The sequence below is a fragment of the Psittacula echo genome (genome assembly GCF_963264785.1).
Source record: "Psittacula echo genome assembly, chromosome: 6".
Lineage (NCBI taxonomy): Eukaryota > Metazoa > Chordata > Aves > Psittaciformes > Psittacidae > Psittacula > Psittacula echo.
In genome coordinates this window covers 64,087,411-64,103,488 of record NC_137743.1, presented here as the reverse complement: position 1 = coordinate 64,103,488, position 16,078 = coordinate 64,087,411, and the positions used below count along the sequence as shown (strand labels likewise).

The following is a 16,078-nucleotide window of genomic DNA, read 5'->3' as shown; positions in this document are numbered from 1 at the left end:
AGGGAAGACTAATTCTGGCAGAGATATCCAGTAAACGCCTGATACAGCAATATCTTAACACAGTACAACCAGAGCATGTCATCTTGTGCCTTGGTTTTTGCTCTTACTCCTTTTTCTAGAAGCCATCTGTCATAAGTTTATTATGTCTAGGTTTTGATGTACAGCTGTAATGAGCCTAAGTTGTCTTTGCCATATATAAAGCTAGGAGATGGGACATTAGGGAAGGAGATAAAGAATCTGGGAAGACCCAATGAGTTTGTCAGTTATTAAATTTGTTTGTGTAGTTTTCTGCTAGGATATGTAATCTTAGATAGTGATTTTAGTGTTAAGTGGATATAGTTTATGCTATGTATTTTTAGACTTTATAAGCTAGTCCTATATTTTGGTATAGACACTTAATTTCTAAATTATTATGTTAATAAATTGTACTTGAATGAAATGGAAATAATATTTAAAATGAAACATGTATTTGTCAAATACTGTGGGGTAGTAATGAATGTGTAAGTGGAAGGAAAACTTTGACCTCCCTGAAATTGCTCATGCCTGAGAAAATTCCAGTGGGTACAATTTTTGAACATTTAAATGTAGCAAGACAACCCTCCAATTTGGCTTATTGTATTGTACATGAAAACTGGTCGTGTCGATGGCTTATATAATATTTCTTCACATAGCTAAAAAAATATCATGCTTTTTGTTAAAACAATTTAGTTCAACCATACTCTTGACCTTTTTATTAGGTTTTCAGAATAAATAACTCAGCAGCAATATTCTGGAAAACATTAGGGTCGCATTATACTAATACGCTAAATGCTGTATGCACAGAGGAAGGGGCAACTGCTGCCTTGACAACTTCATAATCAAAATAAGAAGAAATAAGATGAGCATATTGATGTGTTGGGGGAGCAGATACAGAAAGAGATGTCACTTTGTCTTCCTAGATAGTTTTATATGTCTTTATGTGTATCCTAACATTGTATATTATGATAACATTGGATAATCCAAAAATTAATGAAATTAGTTAATTAATTCAAAGGGATATTCAGATGATGCATGTATGAAACCTAGTGCTCTTGTTCTGTGAGTTAGGGAACAGAATCATAGCTTGCAATTATGCATCTAAACAAAATTAATTTTGAATACTTGCCAGTAAAATATCATAAATTAAGAGTTATTCACCAAGTACATATTGAAAAAATATATTATTTAGCATAGGACCATAACATAAGAAAGGCTACATAAGGAATAAGAAAGACTATACTGGGTCCAGTATCCTGCCTCTGAGCGTGTCAAAAATGCTTACCTGGAAAGCCAATCATACAGTGTCTATCTTTCAAAAAACAAGAAAAAGCATTAACTTCTCAATAGAAAGAAAAGTCTTTAGGGTTGGTTTTTTTTTGGTTGGTTGGTTGGATGCTTTTGGTTGGGTTTTTTTTGTTTGGTTGGTTGGTTTTTTTGGTTTTTTTTTTTTGTTTTTTTTTTTTTTTTTTTTTTGTGGTTTGTTTATTATTTTTGCCCTACATCTTGCAGTTTGTTTTTATTCCTAGTTAAGTGTAATACCTAAACACTTAAACTATGTGAAAGGTATGATAAGCAGTGTTGGAACTGAGGAGCTGTAATCAAATCACATATATAAGCTACCTCACCAAGTAGCACAGAATTCACATGGAGTAAAAATTTAGGCTTAAATAGAAATAAAGTCAATGTGGAGTGTATGACTGATGGTCTGGCTTGGATTACAACCCTAACTGAAGATCTTGAGCAGGGCTAATTATGACTACCAAGTTTCAAAACATTTTTTGCAAAATTAAAAGATCCTTACACAAAAATGTGGACATTTGACACTCCAGTCTTAGGAGATGAATGTAAAAATTTGAGTTCCTTTTAATTTTTTTAAATTACTGTATCTGCATGCATTTTAATCCGTAAAATGTGCTGTCTTCACACCAAAGTTAAAGATATTATACCAAATGTCTGGGTACCTTGTTGATGTGAGTGAATTATGATGAACATTCTATTAATAATACTGAGAATTTAATGTCTTGTTACCTCTGGAATATATAAAAAAATTGATAAAAAAATCCCTCTCTCATTGTAGAATCACAGGACAAATAAATTGTATTAATGGCAATTATTAATATCAATGACTCTAATTAATGTAATGGCAGAAACAGTAATGTTATCTCTTGTACGTGAACAGACAAGTTACAGGCTACAGAAAGTCAGTAAGATTTTCTTCTTAATATGCTCGTATATCATAGCAAGTTCCTTTAAACTTTTCCATTATGGCAATAAGCCTTTCCTTTGATAAAAAGAATTACATCCTTACATGTAATCCAGTTGAAAGTTACAGTGATATGAATTCACTAAACCACGATTTTTGTTAGACTAATATACATAGCATCATAGTAATGAATTGATTTCTATCTGCTCTCAGATTGTCCTTTTGAGACATGATTTTGTAACGCTTGTGTTTCTGATTCACTTAATTGTTCTTTACGGATACAAGTAATATAGGAAACTAATTTTTCATCTAATGTGCAAAATCTTACCACCATTATCAGAGAATGCCTATTTCTGTTAAGTGAATTATTTGAAAAACTCTCTAGACTCAGGTATTTTGCAATGAATATTTGAAGGATTTTCTCAAGAACTGAAATATGCTCATTTATGCTTTTGGTAGTAGAACTGAATAAAATAAGTAGAGTGTATTTCCCTACTCCTGTCTGCAAAACTGCTCAAAGTAAATTAAATTAAATTGAAATAAATTTAAACACTGTTTAAAATACCATTCAATTTGAGAAGCAAATTAATTGGTCTTTCCTAAAGTAGAATAGCTTGTAATAAAATCCCAGTAACATGAACAGAGGCTCACTACTGTTGTTGATAACAAAGAACTTATTGTTATAATGCCAGCATCTGTTAACATATATCCCATAATATTTCCCTATATTTAGAAGAGAGAAAAAAAAAAAAAAGAGTTGTCAGGCAAGTGAGAAAGTAAACGTTCTGTCAATATATATTTCATAGATACCCTGGCTATTGTTGCTATGAACTGAGTGACTTAGAATTAATATTTATAACAAAAGCTAATTAACCACTACATTATTTAGCATATTATTAGTGATTATAGATATTAATAATATTTTCAGTAGTTAATAAACTATCCTAATGTATTCAGAATTTTAAATTGCTTGAAAGTTTGAACCTTAATGAGGTTACTGAAAGTATGGCTATTTTGTCTTTAAGTACTACTGAAAATTATATACTTCACCAACACTGAGCTTCCATCTAACTGTTAAATCCTACTTAGCTATAACAGGCATTTAATAGCATATATTCATTTTTCAAATATGCCTTCATATGACCTGTTGACCTTCCAGCAAGTATGAAAATAGTGGGATTTGGCCTCCAATGTCACTATAAGCAAGAATGGTGTCACTGTTGATATTTCTGTTGATTGAACCTGTATTTTTTTTAACTAAACAGTGTAGAACAAATTTCATAATAATATTTTTTTCTGTGTTTTTATAGGTCTCATTGGTTAGTTTAATAGCCAATGCTTTGGGCTATTCTGAACTTGGTGCCATTAAATCGCTTCGGACATTACGAGCTTTAAGACCTTTAAGAGCCTTGTCACGATTTGAAGGAATGAGGGTGAGATAAAATGAATGAGTCTGAATGAATACGTGCATACAAAAAGTAATGTAGAAGTTTGACACTCATGCAACTTCTGCAAAGAACTCCAGAATGGGAATGCGTGCAAAAATGTATGGAAAAAGCCTCCCAACATGTCCTTATACACAAGATGTGTACAGTTACATTCGGAGATGAGACTTTGAGCTCATTAAATTTGCCTGCTGACTGTTGCATAGTTGTATTTTCCATTAATTTGTAGATCTCTATAGAAAAGTAAAAAGACATGATAAATTTTACAACAAAGGGTTGAAGGTTTTTCCTCCAGTTTAGCTGGGAACTTTATGTTACACATTTCTGTACCTCACTTCTATTCTCTGCCAGTTTGTCAGTGGTTTAGGTGGAACAGGATTATCTGGAAAACAAAACAAAATAAAGCTAAGCAAAGCAAAGCAAAACAAAACAAAAGGTGAAGAAACTGACAACAGTGACACACCAGAAACTATAGCCTCCCTGTGGCTCCCTGTCTACCTGCCTGGGGAAAAAAATCCCATAATAAATGCTGTAGTATTAGGGAAAGGTTCTCTGATAACTGTGAGGTTGGAAGTATAGACAAGGAGAGATGGGAAATAATTTTCTCAGCTAGTGTCCTTTACTTCATATGAATGCATCTGCTGCCATCTTACCTCTCCTCCTACACTGCTTAAATCCTTCCTGTTGAGGAAATTATTATCTTCATATTCTGCCAATCTGACAAAAAAAAAAACCCACAACCCCCCAAACTATTGCAAGCTGTCTGCTGAAAATGCAGACTATGCTATTTCCTGGAAAAATTGATTCAGAAAAATTTAATATGGAAATGTTACTAAGAAATTTCCTTTTAATCTTTCACCTCAAAACATTCAGATGCTGCAATACAAACTTACAGTTTGGTCATGGGTCTTAAGTTTCCTGAGAAATAGGATGGTTCCTGTCTAGGGTGAGGCTGAGATATTCTAGACATGGCCACAGTAGCCAGTGTAGGGGGTGATTTGCATTGCAAACAACACATAAGTCTCTATCTAATAAATGGGCAAAACCGCGACAGATATTAGACTACTTCCAGTCAAATTAGTATACTGAAAAATACTGCTATTTTCAAAACAATACACAAAAAGCTACTGCAGCCTCTACTGATTTGGTAGGAAATTATCATGTGATTATCTGCAGCTTTCTTTTAGTTCAATCACAAGAAGTAAAAGGGATTTCATCTATCTTTTACTGCTCTTGCCCTTATATATCTGCTCAACTGTATTAAATGCAACCAATTAAAAAAAATGCAAGAGCAATTACAGTGAGCCAGGCAATTTAAACCCAAGACTTACAGCAGTTGCTGTTAATAAAAACTAAATTAGATATGCTTAATTATGTTATATTGTATGTAGATGCTAAAATACACTGGTGCCAATATATACAAAGAGTTTTCGAGAATAAAATAATTCATAATGATAGTTTTACATGTAGACATTTTTATTGAGTCTCCCACATCATCATTCTTTGATCTTTTTCTGGTTTATTTTCTATTCATAGATTTTGATTTGTATTGTTGGAATTTAACATTTATTTCTCTCTTTTTCTCTAGAGCACACAAATTCTAAGAATCCATCTTGCTACTAACAGGTTTTCATTTGCTTTTTGATTTTTTTCAGACTTTTGCATTGTATTGGTTTGCATATTATTTTATTTCTTGCTTTTTACAATCTCATTAGTGTTTTTATTAAATCTTAAATAACTTTTCCCCATAAATTTTAATGTAGCATTTTAACTGTCCATTCCATATTAATACTGTTTAAACATTTTTAAAGTATTTTTTATTTTTCTGCTCACAAACTAAGTGGCTATTTTGTCTAATTTGTACACTAGGTGGTTGTAAATGCCCTTGTAGGAGCAATTCCATCTATCATGAATGTATTGCTGGTTTGTCTTATATTCTGGCTCATCTTCAGCATCATGGGAGTAAATCTGTTTGCTGGCAAATTCTATCACTGTGTCAACACCACAACTGGTGAGATGTTTGATGTCAGTGATGTCAACAATTATACTCAGTGTGAGGAACTCATAAAAAACAATCAAAGTGCCCGATGGAAAAATGTGAAAGTTAACTTTGATAATGTAGGAGCTGGATATCTTGCTCTTCTTCAAGTAGTAAGTAAATTTATATAATTTCTTTTTGCTCTTTTTAAAGAAGTCTACAAAAAATGGGCAAGTTAAGACTGTTAAGGAGTGGAATAATTTCTTCATAGCACTGATGTACAGCTTACATAATTCTACCGCATTGTTACCTATATTTTTTGTATTAATGATAGTAAAGTAACTTTCCATTTCAAGGCTAGGGAACACAGTCTCATCATGATGATACAATGTGAAAATAATAAATGTAAAAGGTACAAGAATATTTTTAGTCCTGCACAATATAAACTGCAGGAATATATTTCATGTGTCTTGCCATGGTGGGCAAGGCTCCGAAGTCCCTATAGTTATTAAAAAGGTCTTTGCCCTCCTTTATGAGCTCTGTTACCTCATAAAACAGGAGGGCGGACAGTAGCTTAAAAGAGGGCAGACAACTAACAGGTCTGAAGTGAGAAATTACTGCCAATGCCTCTTACATTCCAGAGGTCACTTGCAACCCTAATGACTTGGTGATTCTGTAATCATTACACATCCACAGCAAAATTCTTTCAGAGTCAAAATCCATTAATCTAGGTACTTTGGCACTGTAAAATAATTTTTCTTTTGTCAACAGTGTGATCAAGGTAAAATGGATTTTCCTTCATGTTTATGTTCATCTAAGGAACCAGTATATAAGTTAGATGGTAAAAATAAAAACATACCAACCCAGTGTCTCTGGTGAAGGTATTTGTTTAATACAGCCTTGATTTTCCAGAACTGCCAGTGGGTTTGGGGAAAGATATAAGAAATAATGCAAGATCTGAGATTAGGGCACCCAATGTTTCATGTACCTTGGAGCCAATTCTTTATTATCATAATGCTTGTGTAAGAGGTCTGAAATCCTCTAAGAGAAGTAGAAGCTGTCCATGGGAAGAATATGGATAGTTATTGATAGACAGATCCTACTTGAGTATTAGGTCTGATTGATCATATAACACTTTCTCTTGATGTTGGCAGATAAACAGTACTTGCTACTAAAATAAATGTATTTCATTAAGAAGTACATGAAACTACAAAGACATTAAACTATGGCTAAACCAGGAAAATGTAAAATACTTTTATGAAAAAAATACTAATGTTTTATAACTATTATATTCCATTAATGCTTGTTAAAGAATCATTATAATATACTTACGTTAATTATGGTATTGTTCTTGTGAAGTATTAGATGTTATTGTATTGCATGCATATTCTATTAATTACAACTACATATTCAAAGTCCGTAAAGTCAGTAATCTCATGTGCTGAGTAGTAGTACTGAATGATGATCCTTTCTCTGACCAGATCTCGTTGCTACCCTTGAACTAGAGACTAAACCATCTTATTACCAATACTTGACTCTGAAGATGTACAAAGAAAACTTCTAGTCTCTTGAAACTGTCTGAATGTCATCCATGTCATTCATGCAGACAGTGTTGGTCTTTAATTACTACATCACTACTGTGAACCTTTCATTCTTCTCTTTTATTCTTTTTGTTCTGATTCTTTTCTTTTTCAAATATTCCCTTCTGCCCTTTACTTTTCCTGCAGAGATTAAAGGATCCTTGAGCATGTATCATGTCACCTCTTCAGCTGATTGTCCCCATTAACATTCTCCCACCACTCTTCTCCTGTGTTTATTGCTGTTACCAAACTCTAATCCTCTTCTAATATTGCTATGCAAAGTGCACCAAATGGCTGCCAATTGTCAACTGAACCACAAAGAGCTACGAAGGCTGGCTTCAAGCATACCTTCTTAATATATATCTGTATTGCACTGCAAGATTCAGGACACAAAAACTCCAGGAATGCAGTTTTCTGCTGTGGAAAGTAACAGCTGTACCAAAGTATCAGAACTACTTCTGGAAAGCACAGATGCAAATAAACCAATTGTGATAATTCCTCTCCTCAATCTCCTTAGGAGAGATCTTTTTTATCTGTTCATTTCACAGGCGTTATAGCTCTTTTTTTCTTTATTGTGAATAAGCTTGGAAACCCTGGCTAATAGGTGGGCACTTGCGCTTTCAACTGGCATGTCACACCAACCCTTTGGTGTTCCTCAGATAGTGGATATTCCATGTCCATGAAAATCACTGCCTTAGAGCAATGATGGCAGATCTTATTTTCCTCTATTCTACCAGAAATCTCTATAGGAACTCAGCCCAGAGTTTTGCTGAAGTTAATCCCAGTTCTTTCACAGTTCACTTTTTTGTCTTTTGAAAATCTTATTCCTCAAGAAACAATGTGTGTTTCTATTCCTTTTCTATTCCTTTTAGTTATGTGGGATTAAAACATTTCTAAAAATACCATGGTACTTTAGCCATAGCAAAAACATTCAGATGCATGTTCATATCTATTCAGAAGTTGTATTGCTGATTCCATCAATTCATACTGTGCACTTGATAAAATTTTTGTCAGCATGAATGGTTCTAGTAAATTTTAACAGCTCCAGCATTAATGTCTATCCAAGTCTACCATTCTTAATCTGCAAAGCAAGAATCTGCAGCTCCAAACACACTTTGCCCCTGCTGAGACTTTCAGAGACTTCTAATAACTGAAAAATAACTTCTTAAAAAATAGTATTATTATAAACATATACCTGTGTTATTAAATGTGGTTTACATATTTAGATATTATTTTACTAAAAGTTAAGGCCCAAATGCTGTGACCTAGTTATTTCCCACATTATGAATTTTTATAGAAAAGACAAACAACTGTATTTTATTTCTAGGCTACTTTCAAAGGATGGATGGATATTATGTATGCTGCTGTTGATTCCCGAGATGTAAGTGTAAGACTCTCAAATATCATCTGTTGGCCATGTTCTGAGTATAGAATTTAAACAACTACACACACAATAACATTAAGAATTATAATCAGCACCAGTAGATACTTTTTCTAGATACATTTAGTCTAGAAAGGAACTTTTATCTAATTTCATGACTCTTAGAATTTGTAGTGGAAAGAATTAATCCTACTTCCTTCTGCTTAGGCAAATAAGATAAATGAACTTAATGGAACTTTTTTAAAAAAGCTAATGTTAATTAAAAAAAGAGGGTTTTTAACCACTTCTTTTGGTAATCTTGAGTATTAATTTAAGATTATATAATGTAATTATTACATATTGAATATATTAATCTTGTTTCATAATATGTAACTACATTTCATTGTTTATTTAGGTCTGTGCACTTCCTTTATCTATATATTTATGTGCAATTAGATTTTAAGCTTGAAGAACATCTGTTTTGTAGGAACTGGAATTTTAACTTGGCTACAGAACTAAATCATGTAAGCCCAAAAGAATTCCAGGGAGATTTAGGCAATAATAAAATCGATTGATTCTGTTGCATCAAAATATACTGAACATAATATAAAATATTTAAATTTGTGCTGTTAAAATTTTAAGTATTAATGACTGCTCTCAGTCCCACATGGGTTCTTCCTTCTGTACAAGGAACTTTGTGTATATGTACATACATAAACATATCTGTGTGCATATTTAGTCTAAAATTCCATATGAGCAATCATTCTGTCAACCTCCAGTTCTCCAAATATTGAGTGGAATGGACATGTTTAGTCTCTTTAATAACTGAGTACAGTTTAAAGATTTTCTAGCTAAGTTAGCATATACGTACTCATAAATTATATGCACCATGTTTTTACATTTAATATTCCCATGGTTATAAAATTTACAATGTTTTGCAGGTAGAAGATCAACCTAAGTATGAGGACAACTTGTATATGTATCTTTATTTTGTCATTTTTATCATATTTGGATCATTCTTTACCTTGAACCTTTTCATTGGTGTCATCATAGACAACTTCAACCAACAAAAAAAGAAGATAAGTATTTAAAATATTTCCATAGTTCTATAAATTATTAACTATAATGAATAATAACTTTTTCATGTAAAGCTAATAAAAATCAAAAGTAATTTTGAGTCCTTGAATAAAAATGTCTCTTTTTTTAACACAATCTCTGTTGAATCTGCACACGCAATTTTGACCTTTGCATTTCATCATTTTGACAAGTGAAAAGGGAGTTGGGTCGTAATAGTTTGCAAATTGTGTAAGAGCTAAACTGAAAATGCAAAAAGGGAATGTGCATTATTCTTTTGATTAGATGTAATAATATCTGCCATATTAAACTTTGAATTAACTTTAAAAATCAAGATAAATTAATTTTAATTAAACATAAACTTTTGGCATTTAATGATAATATAATATGGCATTGTTTTCGTACAATAGATAATAGTTCTGCAAAGTGATTAAATAGTGGGTTAATAGTGAGTTCGACAGACTTCACATGAATAGGCTTAAAGATACAAGTAAAAAAGTGTACAAAAGAACTCTATTTTTCTAACAATTTTGTAAGAATTAGATGAACTTGTTAGACACAAACACAATCTATAATTTATTAGCAATAATAATGCAAAGGTATAAAAGGAAGGTTTATTTCTATACATTTGACATACAAGTCTGCTTAAAAAATATATTGATAATGCATATAGTTTTCTAATAATTTTAAAAATAAAAAAATACAAATAATCACATTTAAAATATTTTGAAGCCTCATGATTCTCAGCCTTCAGCTGCCAAAATGAACCTCAGGATCATTCTAAATCTTTGTATGCTGTGAAAAAGCAGTTTTGATGTGGTTTTATCCAGTAACCAAGTAGAAAGCAGCAGTACTAAACAGAATCTGTGGTTAAAGTCAATTGTGAACTACAGAAATTTTTCCTTGTGAAAATATTCTTTAGCTTCTTAAAAGAGCCATAAACACATCTGAGGCTACTTCCTTTGTTTCTATCAGTTATGCTTTGAACTTCAATATCCAGTTTAGCAGACAGAGACTTTGGCATTATGTTTCTATCTAACTTAGTTCAGATTCAATTTATTTCATATGTTTCTATCTAACTTAGTTCAGATTCAATTTACTTCACATTGAAATTCAGACAGTCAGTTGCACATCTGACTGGCAGCGTGCGCATCTGCAAACAAAGGCTAATTTGAGTTAGTCGAGGTTCTAGTGATTAATAATTTGCTATGGCATGTTTTGGATTGCTTTTTTTAATTTTGTACCAAAGGTGATTAAACCCCTCAGATTAGATCCAAATACTCTCCCCTGACACAACTTGTGCCTCAAAGTTACCCCATTTTAGACCTAGCTATCTGTAATCTTAAAAGTCTGTCTAGAATTTAGGACACATGAGGAACCAATCAGGGTTGTATGCCCCAAATCAGCAAGTTATTTAACAGCATCAGTATAGTAATTTTATAGTAAAATAGACATTTTAGCCATGTCAGCAAAAGCGAGCATGAAGAAAAATTCAACTGTCAGCCTGACAAATGGGGAGGTTTTGTTTTTTAGGAATGCATATGAACATCCACACTATACATACCTGAAAAACATCACTTTTGTTATCTAAATCAAATATATTATATTACAAAGAGACATACTCTGGTATTATATTATAGAGAGACATACTGTAGTTAAATGCTGTATGCACGGATGTGGCAGTAATTAGTTTTGATACTATTTGCTTACTTTGGAGGTCAGGACATATTTATGACAGAAGAACAGAAGAAATATTATAATGCAATGAAGAAACTGGGATCCAAAAAACCACAGAAACCTATACCAAGGCCAGTGGTAAGAGTGATTTGATTTTAAAACCCCTAATATTAAATATTCATTGGGGAATATGATTTTAGCCAACAAGAAAAGGTTACATGTCTGGAAAGAAAATATTCTTTCTATTTATTTTATTGTAAAGGTTGAATTTGTCCCTTTTTTTCTTCATTCAGTGGACTAGATTGTTTATGTTTCATTTAAAAACATACACGCAGAAATATGAACTGTAGGTTTTAATAAGGTTAATGTGATAAATTTCATAATTCCCTAAGTCCTAGAAAAGTACAGTTGATCGTATCATTTATTGGTTCTTGTTACCCCCAGAGAAACTTAATTTTCTGTTTTCTCCTCCCAGATAATGTGTAGGAAATGGGGAGGCACTGGTCCTTGCTGAAGACAGAAGGGGGCAGTGGTCACCTAATGAGAAAGACAGATGCAGATAATCTTACAGGATAAAAGGACACCCTAAGGAGCAAAGCATAAACTAGGATAAATTTGTCTCTGAGATAAGAAACTGTTATTTACTGTACTCCTACAGTGTTTGGAAAAAATAAGATACTTGTTGCACCTTATGCACCAAGTGGTTAAAAATATTCTTTCTGAGGAAAGACATATGGCAATAAACATCTAGCTAAGTACTAAAGAAAAACTAGGATATTGCAGTCACGGTGTGTTGGAGACATGTAACTTCAGCATTTCAACGATCTCACCAAGCACAATTAGGTTAAGAAAGAGAGATGCCTCTCTGGGTATTAGTATTACAAACCAACTAAGAATAATAAGTTTCTATTTGGCTGGTACTCTTGCTAGCTGTCAAGTTATACCACCTTTTTTACACCAATAGAATCAATTGACAATGTTAGTACTGTTATTATTGCATTGTTTCCCTTCCCATCCCTTCAGCCAACAGTGGTACACTTCTTGATCCGCTCTCAAAATGATCTCACAGAGTGAGACACAAATCAGCATGTGTTTAGTATATATTAACAGATGTGTCATGAATGGGTCTTGCTCTGCACTCCTAAATCTTGCAGGGGCTTGCTTTCCCATTTGGCATTTGTAAAGACAAATATTTTCAGACTATAAACTGTATCCCATCTCTGGTTTTGCAGAACAAATTCCAAGGCATGGTCTTTGATTTTGTAACCAAACAAGTATTCGACATCAGCATCATGATACTCATCTGCCTTAACATGGTCACAATGATGGTAGAAACAGATGACCAAAGTAAAGAAATGGAAACAATTTTATCCCGGATTAACCTTGTGTTCATTATCCTTTTCACTGGAGAATGTGTCCTGAAACTGATTTCACTTCGCCATTACTACTTCACTCTAGGCTGGAATATTTTTGATTTTGTGGTTGTGATTCTCTCCATAGTAGGTAAGAGCAATTCCCTTTCAAGAAAGAACTAGTGGAAGGAAAAGGGAACATTTGTTTCAGGAATGTTATGATATTGAATATGAATTTTTCTGTTTCCTGTATTACTTAAATGTTCATTCAGATCTTCATACATTATAGCGTACAATATATGAAATGTTGCTTGTAAGATTTTTATCTCTTCCATATTTTCTGTCATCTTCCACATTAGAAGACATAAAGGAACTATTTGGCCCATTAGATTAACAGGGAATGTTTAGTGGTATATGTCAACTAACCACAAATTTGTTTTCAGTACTAAACCTGAAAAGTATGTGAAGGGGATGAGATTTTTAATCACTTTTGACAACTAAGGACTTGGTGAATATTTAGATTTCTGTCAACTAAAAGCTCATGACACTCCAAGGTGCAAATGAGTTGTGTGACAAAACTTAGAGTGATACACCTGAGCAAGGTTATGCTGATACAGTGTGTAGATACTCAGGTAAAAAAAAAAAAAAAAATTACTAATTTGCAGAAATTAAGTAATACAATTGTTCATAAAAGACGGTAGTAATAGGCTTGGCTTCAAGAACTAATTATATCTAAGACAGAAATTTCTCTTTCCAGCCTGCTTTAGGAATAACTGAAAACTTAGGCAGACCCTAATTACCTTGCCACAAGCGAGTCATCTTTTACTTATTTTCCTTCTCCTAGATAACATTTCAACACCAGGAAGGTGCTTTCAACAAAATGGAAAACTTGTATGATGTTTTGCTATAACTATAGGCTCCCTATACTGATTGTTTTGGAGACAGCAATAAATAAATCTTTCTATGGCCAGTGAATTAATGAATTAAAATTACATTTTAAATATTCACCTTTTTTTTCTACAGGTATGTTCTTAGCTGAGATGATTGAGAAATATTTTGTGTCCCCAACACTATTCAGAGTCATCCGACTTGCCAGAATTGGCCGAATCCTGCGTCTCATTAAAGGCGCTAAGGGAATCCGCACTCTGCTGTTTGCTTTGATGATGTCTCTTCCTGCTTTGTTCAACATTGGTCTGCTGCTGTTCTTGGTCATGTTTATTTATGCTATATTTGGCATGTCCAACTTTGCCTATGTTAAGAGGGAAGTTGGGATTGATGACATGTTCAACTTTGAAACGTTTGGCAACAGCATGATCTGCCTATTTCAAATTACCACATCTGCAGGCTGGGATGGTTTGCTAGCCCCAATTCTTAACAGTGGGGAGCCAGACTGTGATCCCCATAAAGATCATCCAGGGAGCTCAGTGAAAGGTGACTGCGGCAACCCTTCTGTTGGGATTTTCTTCTTTGTCAGCTACATTATCATATCATTTCTGGTAGTGGTGAACATGTACATTGCTGTGATTTTGGAGAACTTCAGTGTTGCTACTGAAGAAAGTGCTGAACCCTTGAGCGAGGATGACTTTGAGATGTTCTATGAAGTCTGGGAGAAGTTTGATCCTGATGCAACACAGTTCATAGAATACAGTAAACTGTCTGATTTTGCAGCTTCATTAGATCCTCCTCTTCTTATCGCGAAACCAAACAAAGTCCAGCTTATTGCAATGGATCTGCCCATGGTAAGCGGCGACAGAATTCACTGCCTTGACATTTTGTTTGCTTTCACAAAGCGTGTTTTGGGGGAAAGTGGGGAGATGGATGCCCTCAGAATACAGATGGAAGATCGGTTTATGGCAGCCAATCCTTCTAAAGTCTCCTACGAACCAATTACAACCACATTAAAACGAAAACAGGAGGAGGTATCTGCTGTCATTATTCAGCGTGCTTACAGGCATTACCTTTTAAGGCAAAAAGTTAAAAAGGTGTCTAGTATATATAACAGAAATAAAAACAAAGAAGGAGATGAACCAGTTATAAAAGAGATAATTATTGATAAACTAAATGGAAACTCCACTCCAGAAAAGACGGATGAGAGTTCCTCTACAACTTCCCCACCTTCTTATGACAGTGTAACAAAGCCAGAGAAAGAAAAATACGAAAAAGATAAAGCAGAAAAGAACTACAAATGTAAAGATGTCAGGGAACATAAAAAATAAAGATCTAAGAATTCTGCTTGTTGGACGACTTGTTTACAGTCTTTGAGAGCGAAGCATCAACTGGACTCCTGCAGGAGATTTATGCCAAACTGACAGTTTTTACACATAATATATGTGTGTGTGTGCGCGTGTGTGTGTGCATATATATACATTATATATATACTTAAGGTCAGTGCCTATAACAGAACAGTGAACCTCCATCATCAAACTGTGACTCTGTGAATCAGGGTAACAAACTTGACAAGAGGTTACTGTTTTCACTACAGCTGACACTGCTAAGAACGAGGGAAAAAGTGGCTCCATAGAGAACATGGAGCATGAATTGAGTGCAAAGTGATAATTTTTTGTTTCACATTCTGCAAACACATAGAACAGTAATTCTCTTCACTGTTTGTAATGCAGCTGCTACATGTCAGATTTTTACAAAAGCAGTATTAGTGTATTTATTATTTTTTAACTTACAAGTTGTTTACTCTTACAAGTGACTATTTTTGTAGTAGGTTTTATGTTGGGGAAAGAGGTATGAGGACCAGGTGTTCTACTCTCAGATTCTCTATAATGCACAGAGGGAAGTGATTTGCATAGGCACGTTGCACTTGTCAATCTTGCATAAATGAAAATATGACATTGCACAAAGCTAAAGATTTTAAGAACTTCCAAGTTTCAAGGTTGCTCTTAAACTTGAGGTGTTCTAACTACTTGTATGACTGCATCCAGATTAATGTGCCTGGAAAGTCTCCCCTAATTTACAGGAATCTGCAATGACTTATTTTTATGCAAATCATTAAACATGCACAAGTTCTTGGTTCTGTTAAAAAATATTGTGTGGTTTCTGCACTGGAAAAACAGCTTTGCCAACATATACTTGAGAGTTCTCATTTTTTTTATATAGCTAGATTTTTTTCCTGGATTGCACTTGAGTTACTGCCTTCTCTCATTATAGCCGACATCCAGTGAATCAATAATACCCTTTTCCATGTAAATATTAATGGTATACTGTTGTGCATATTTAAGCATAGAATTAAATGGCTTTGCCACATTGAATTGCATCAGATATGTACCACAGTATGGGTAATTTGCAAGATCTCAATGGGACATGTTGTCTTCTGTGTCATTATAGTTAGTTTGGAGAGTATCACTGATGCATGTCAATGCTTTTGCTGCTGTATCTTGCT

The 16,078-nt window shown here is 33.6% G+C and overlaps 1 protein-coding gene across 7 annotated transcripts in view; it reads left to right on the top strand.

Moving 5' to 3' along the window:
* The window catches only part of LOC308222547 (sodium channel protein type 2 subunit alpha), a gene marked incomplete at both ends in the record, with an annotated part of 422,596 nt that extends 407,693 nt beyond the window's left edge, over positions 1 to 14,903 (top strand). For 5 of the 7 annotated variants that reach the window (XM_080620730.1, XM_080620729.1, XM_080620736.1 and 2 more), the window contains 7 exons: positions 3,532 to 3,654; positions 5,536 to 5,817; positions 8,552 to 8,605; positions 9,526 to 9,667; positions 11,349 to 11,473; positions 12,568 to 12,838; positions 13,711 to 14,903. In XM_080620730.1, coding sequence (XP_080476856.1) covers positions 3,532 to 3,654; positions 5,536 to 5,817; positions 8,552 to 8,605; positions 9,526 to 9,667; positions 11,349 to 11,473; positions 12,568 to 12,838; positions 13,711 to 14,903 — 2,190 coding nt within the window. Of the gene's footprint in view, positions 1 to 3,531; positions 3,655 to 5,535; positions 5,818 to 8,551; positions 8,610 to 9,525; positions 9,668 to 11,348; positions 11,474 to 12,567; positions 12,839 to 13,710 lie in introns of all 7 variants that reach the window. The other 2 variants (XM_080620731.1, XM_080620733.1) reach the window with 1 other exon arrangement.
* Positions 14,904 to 16,078: the final 1,175 nt, after the last annotated feature.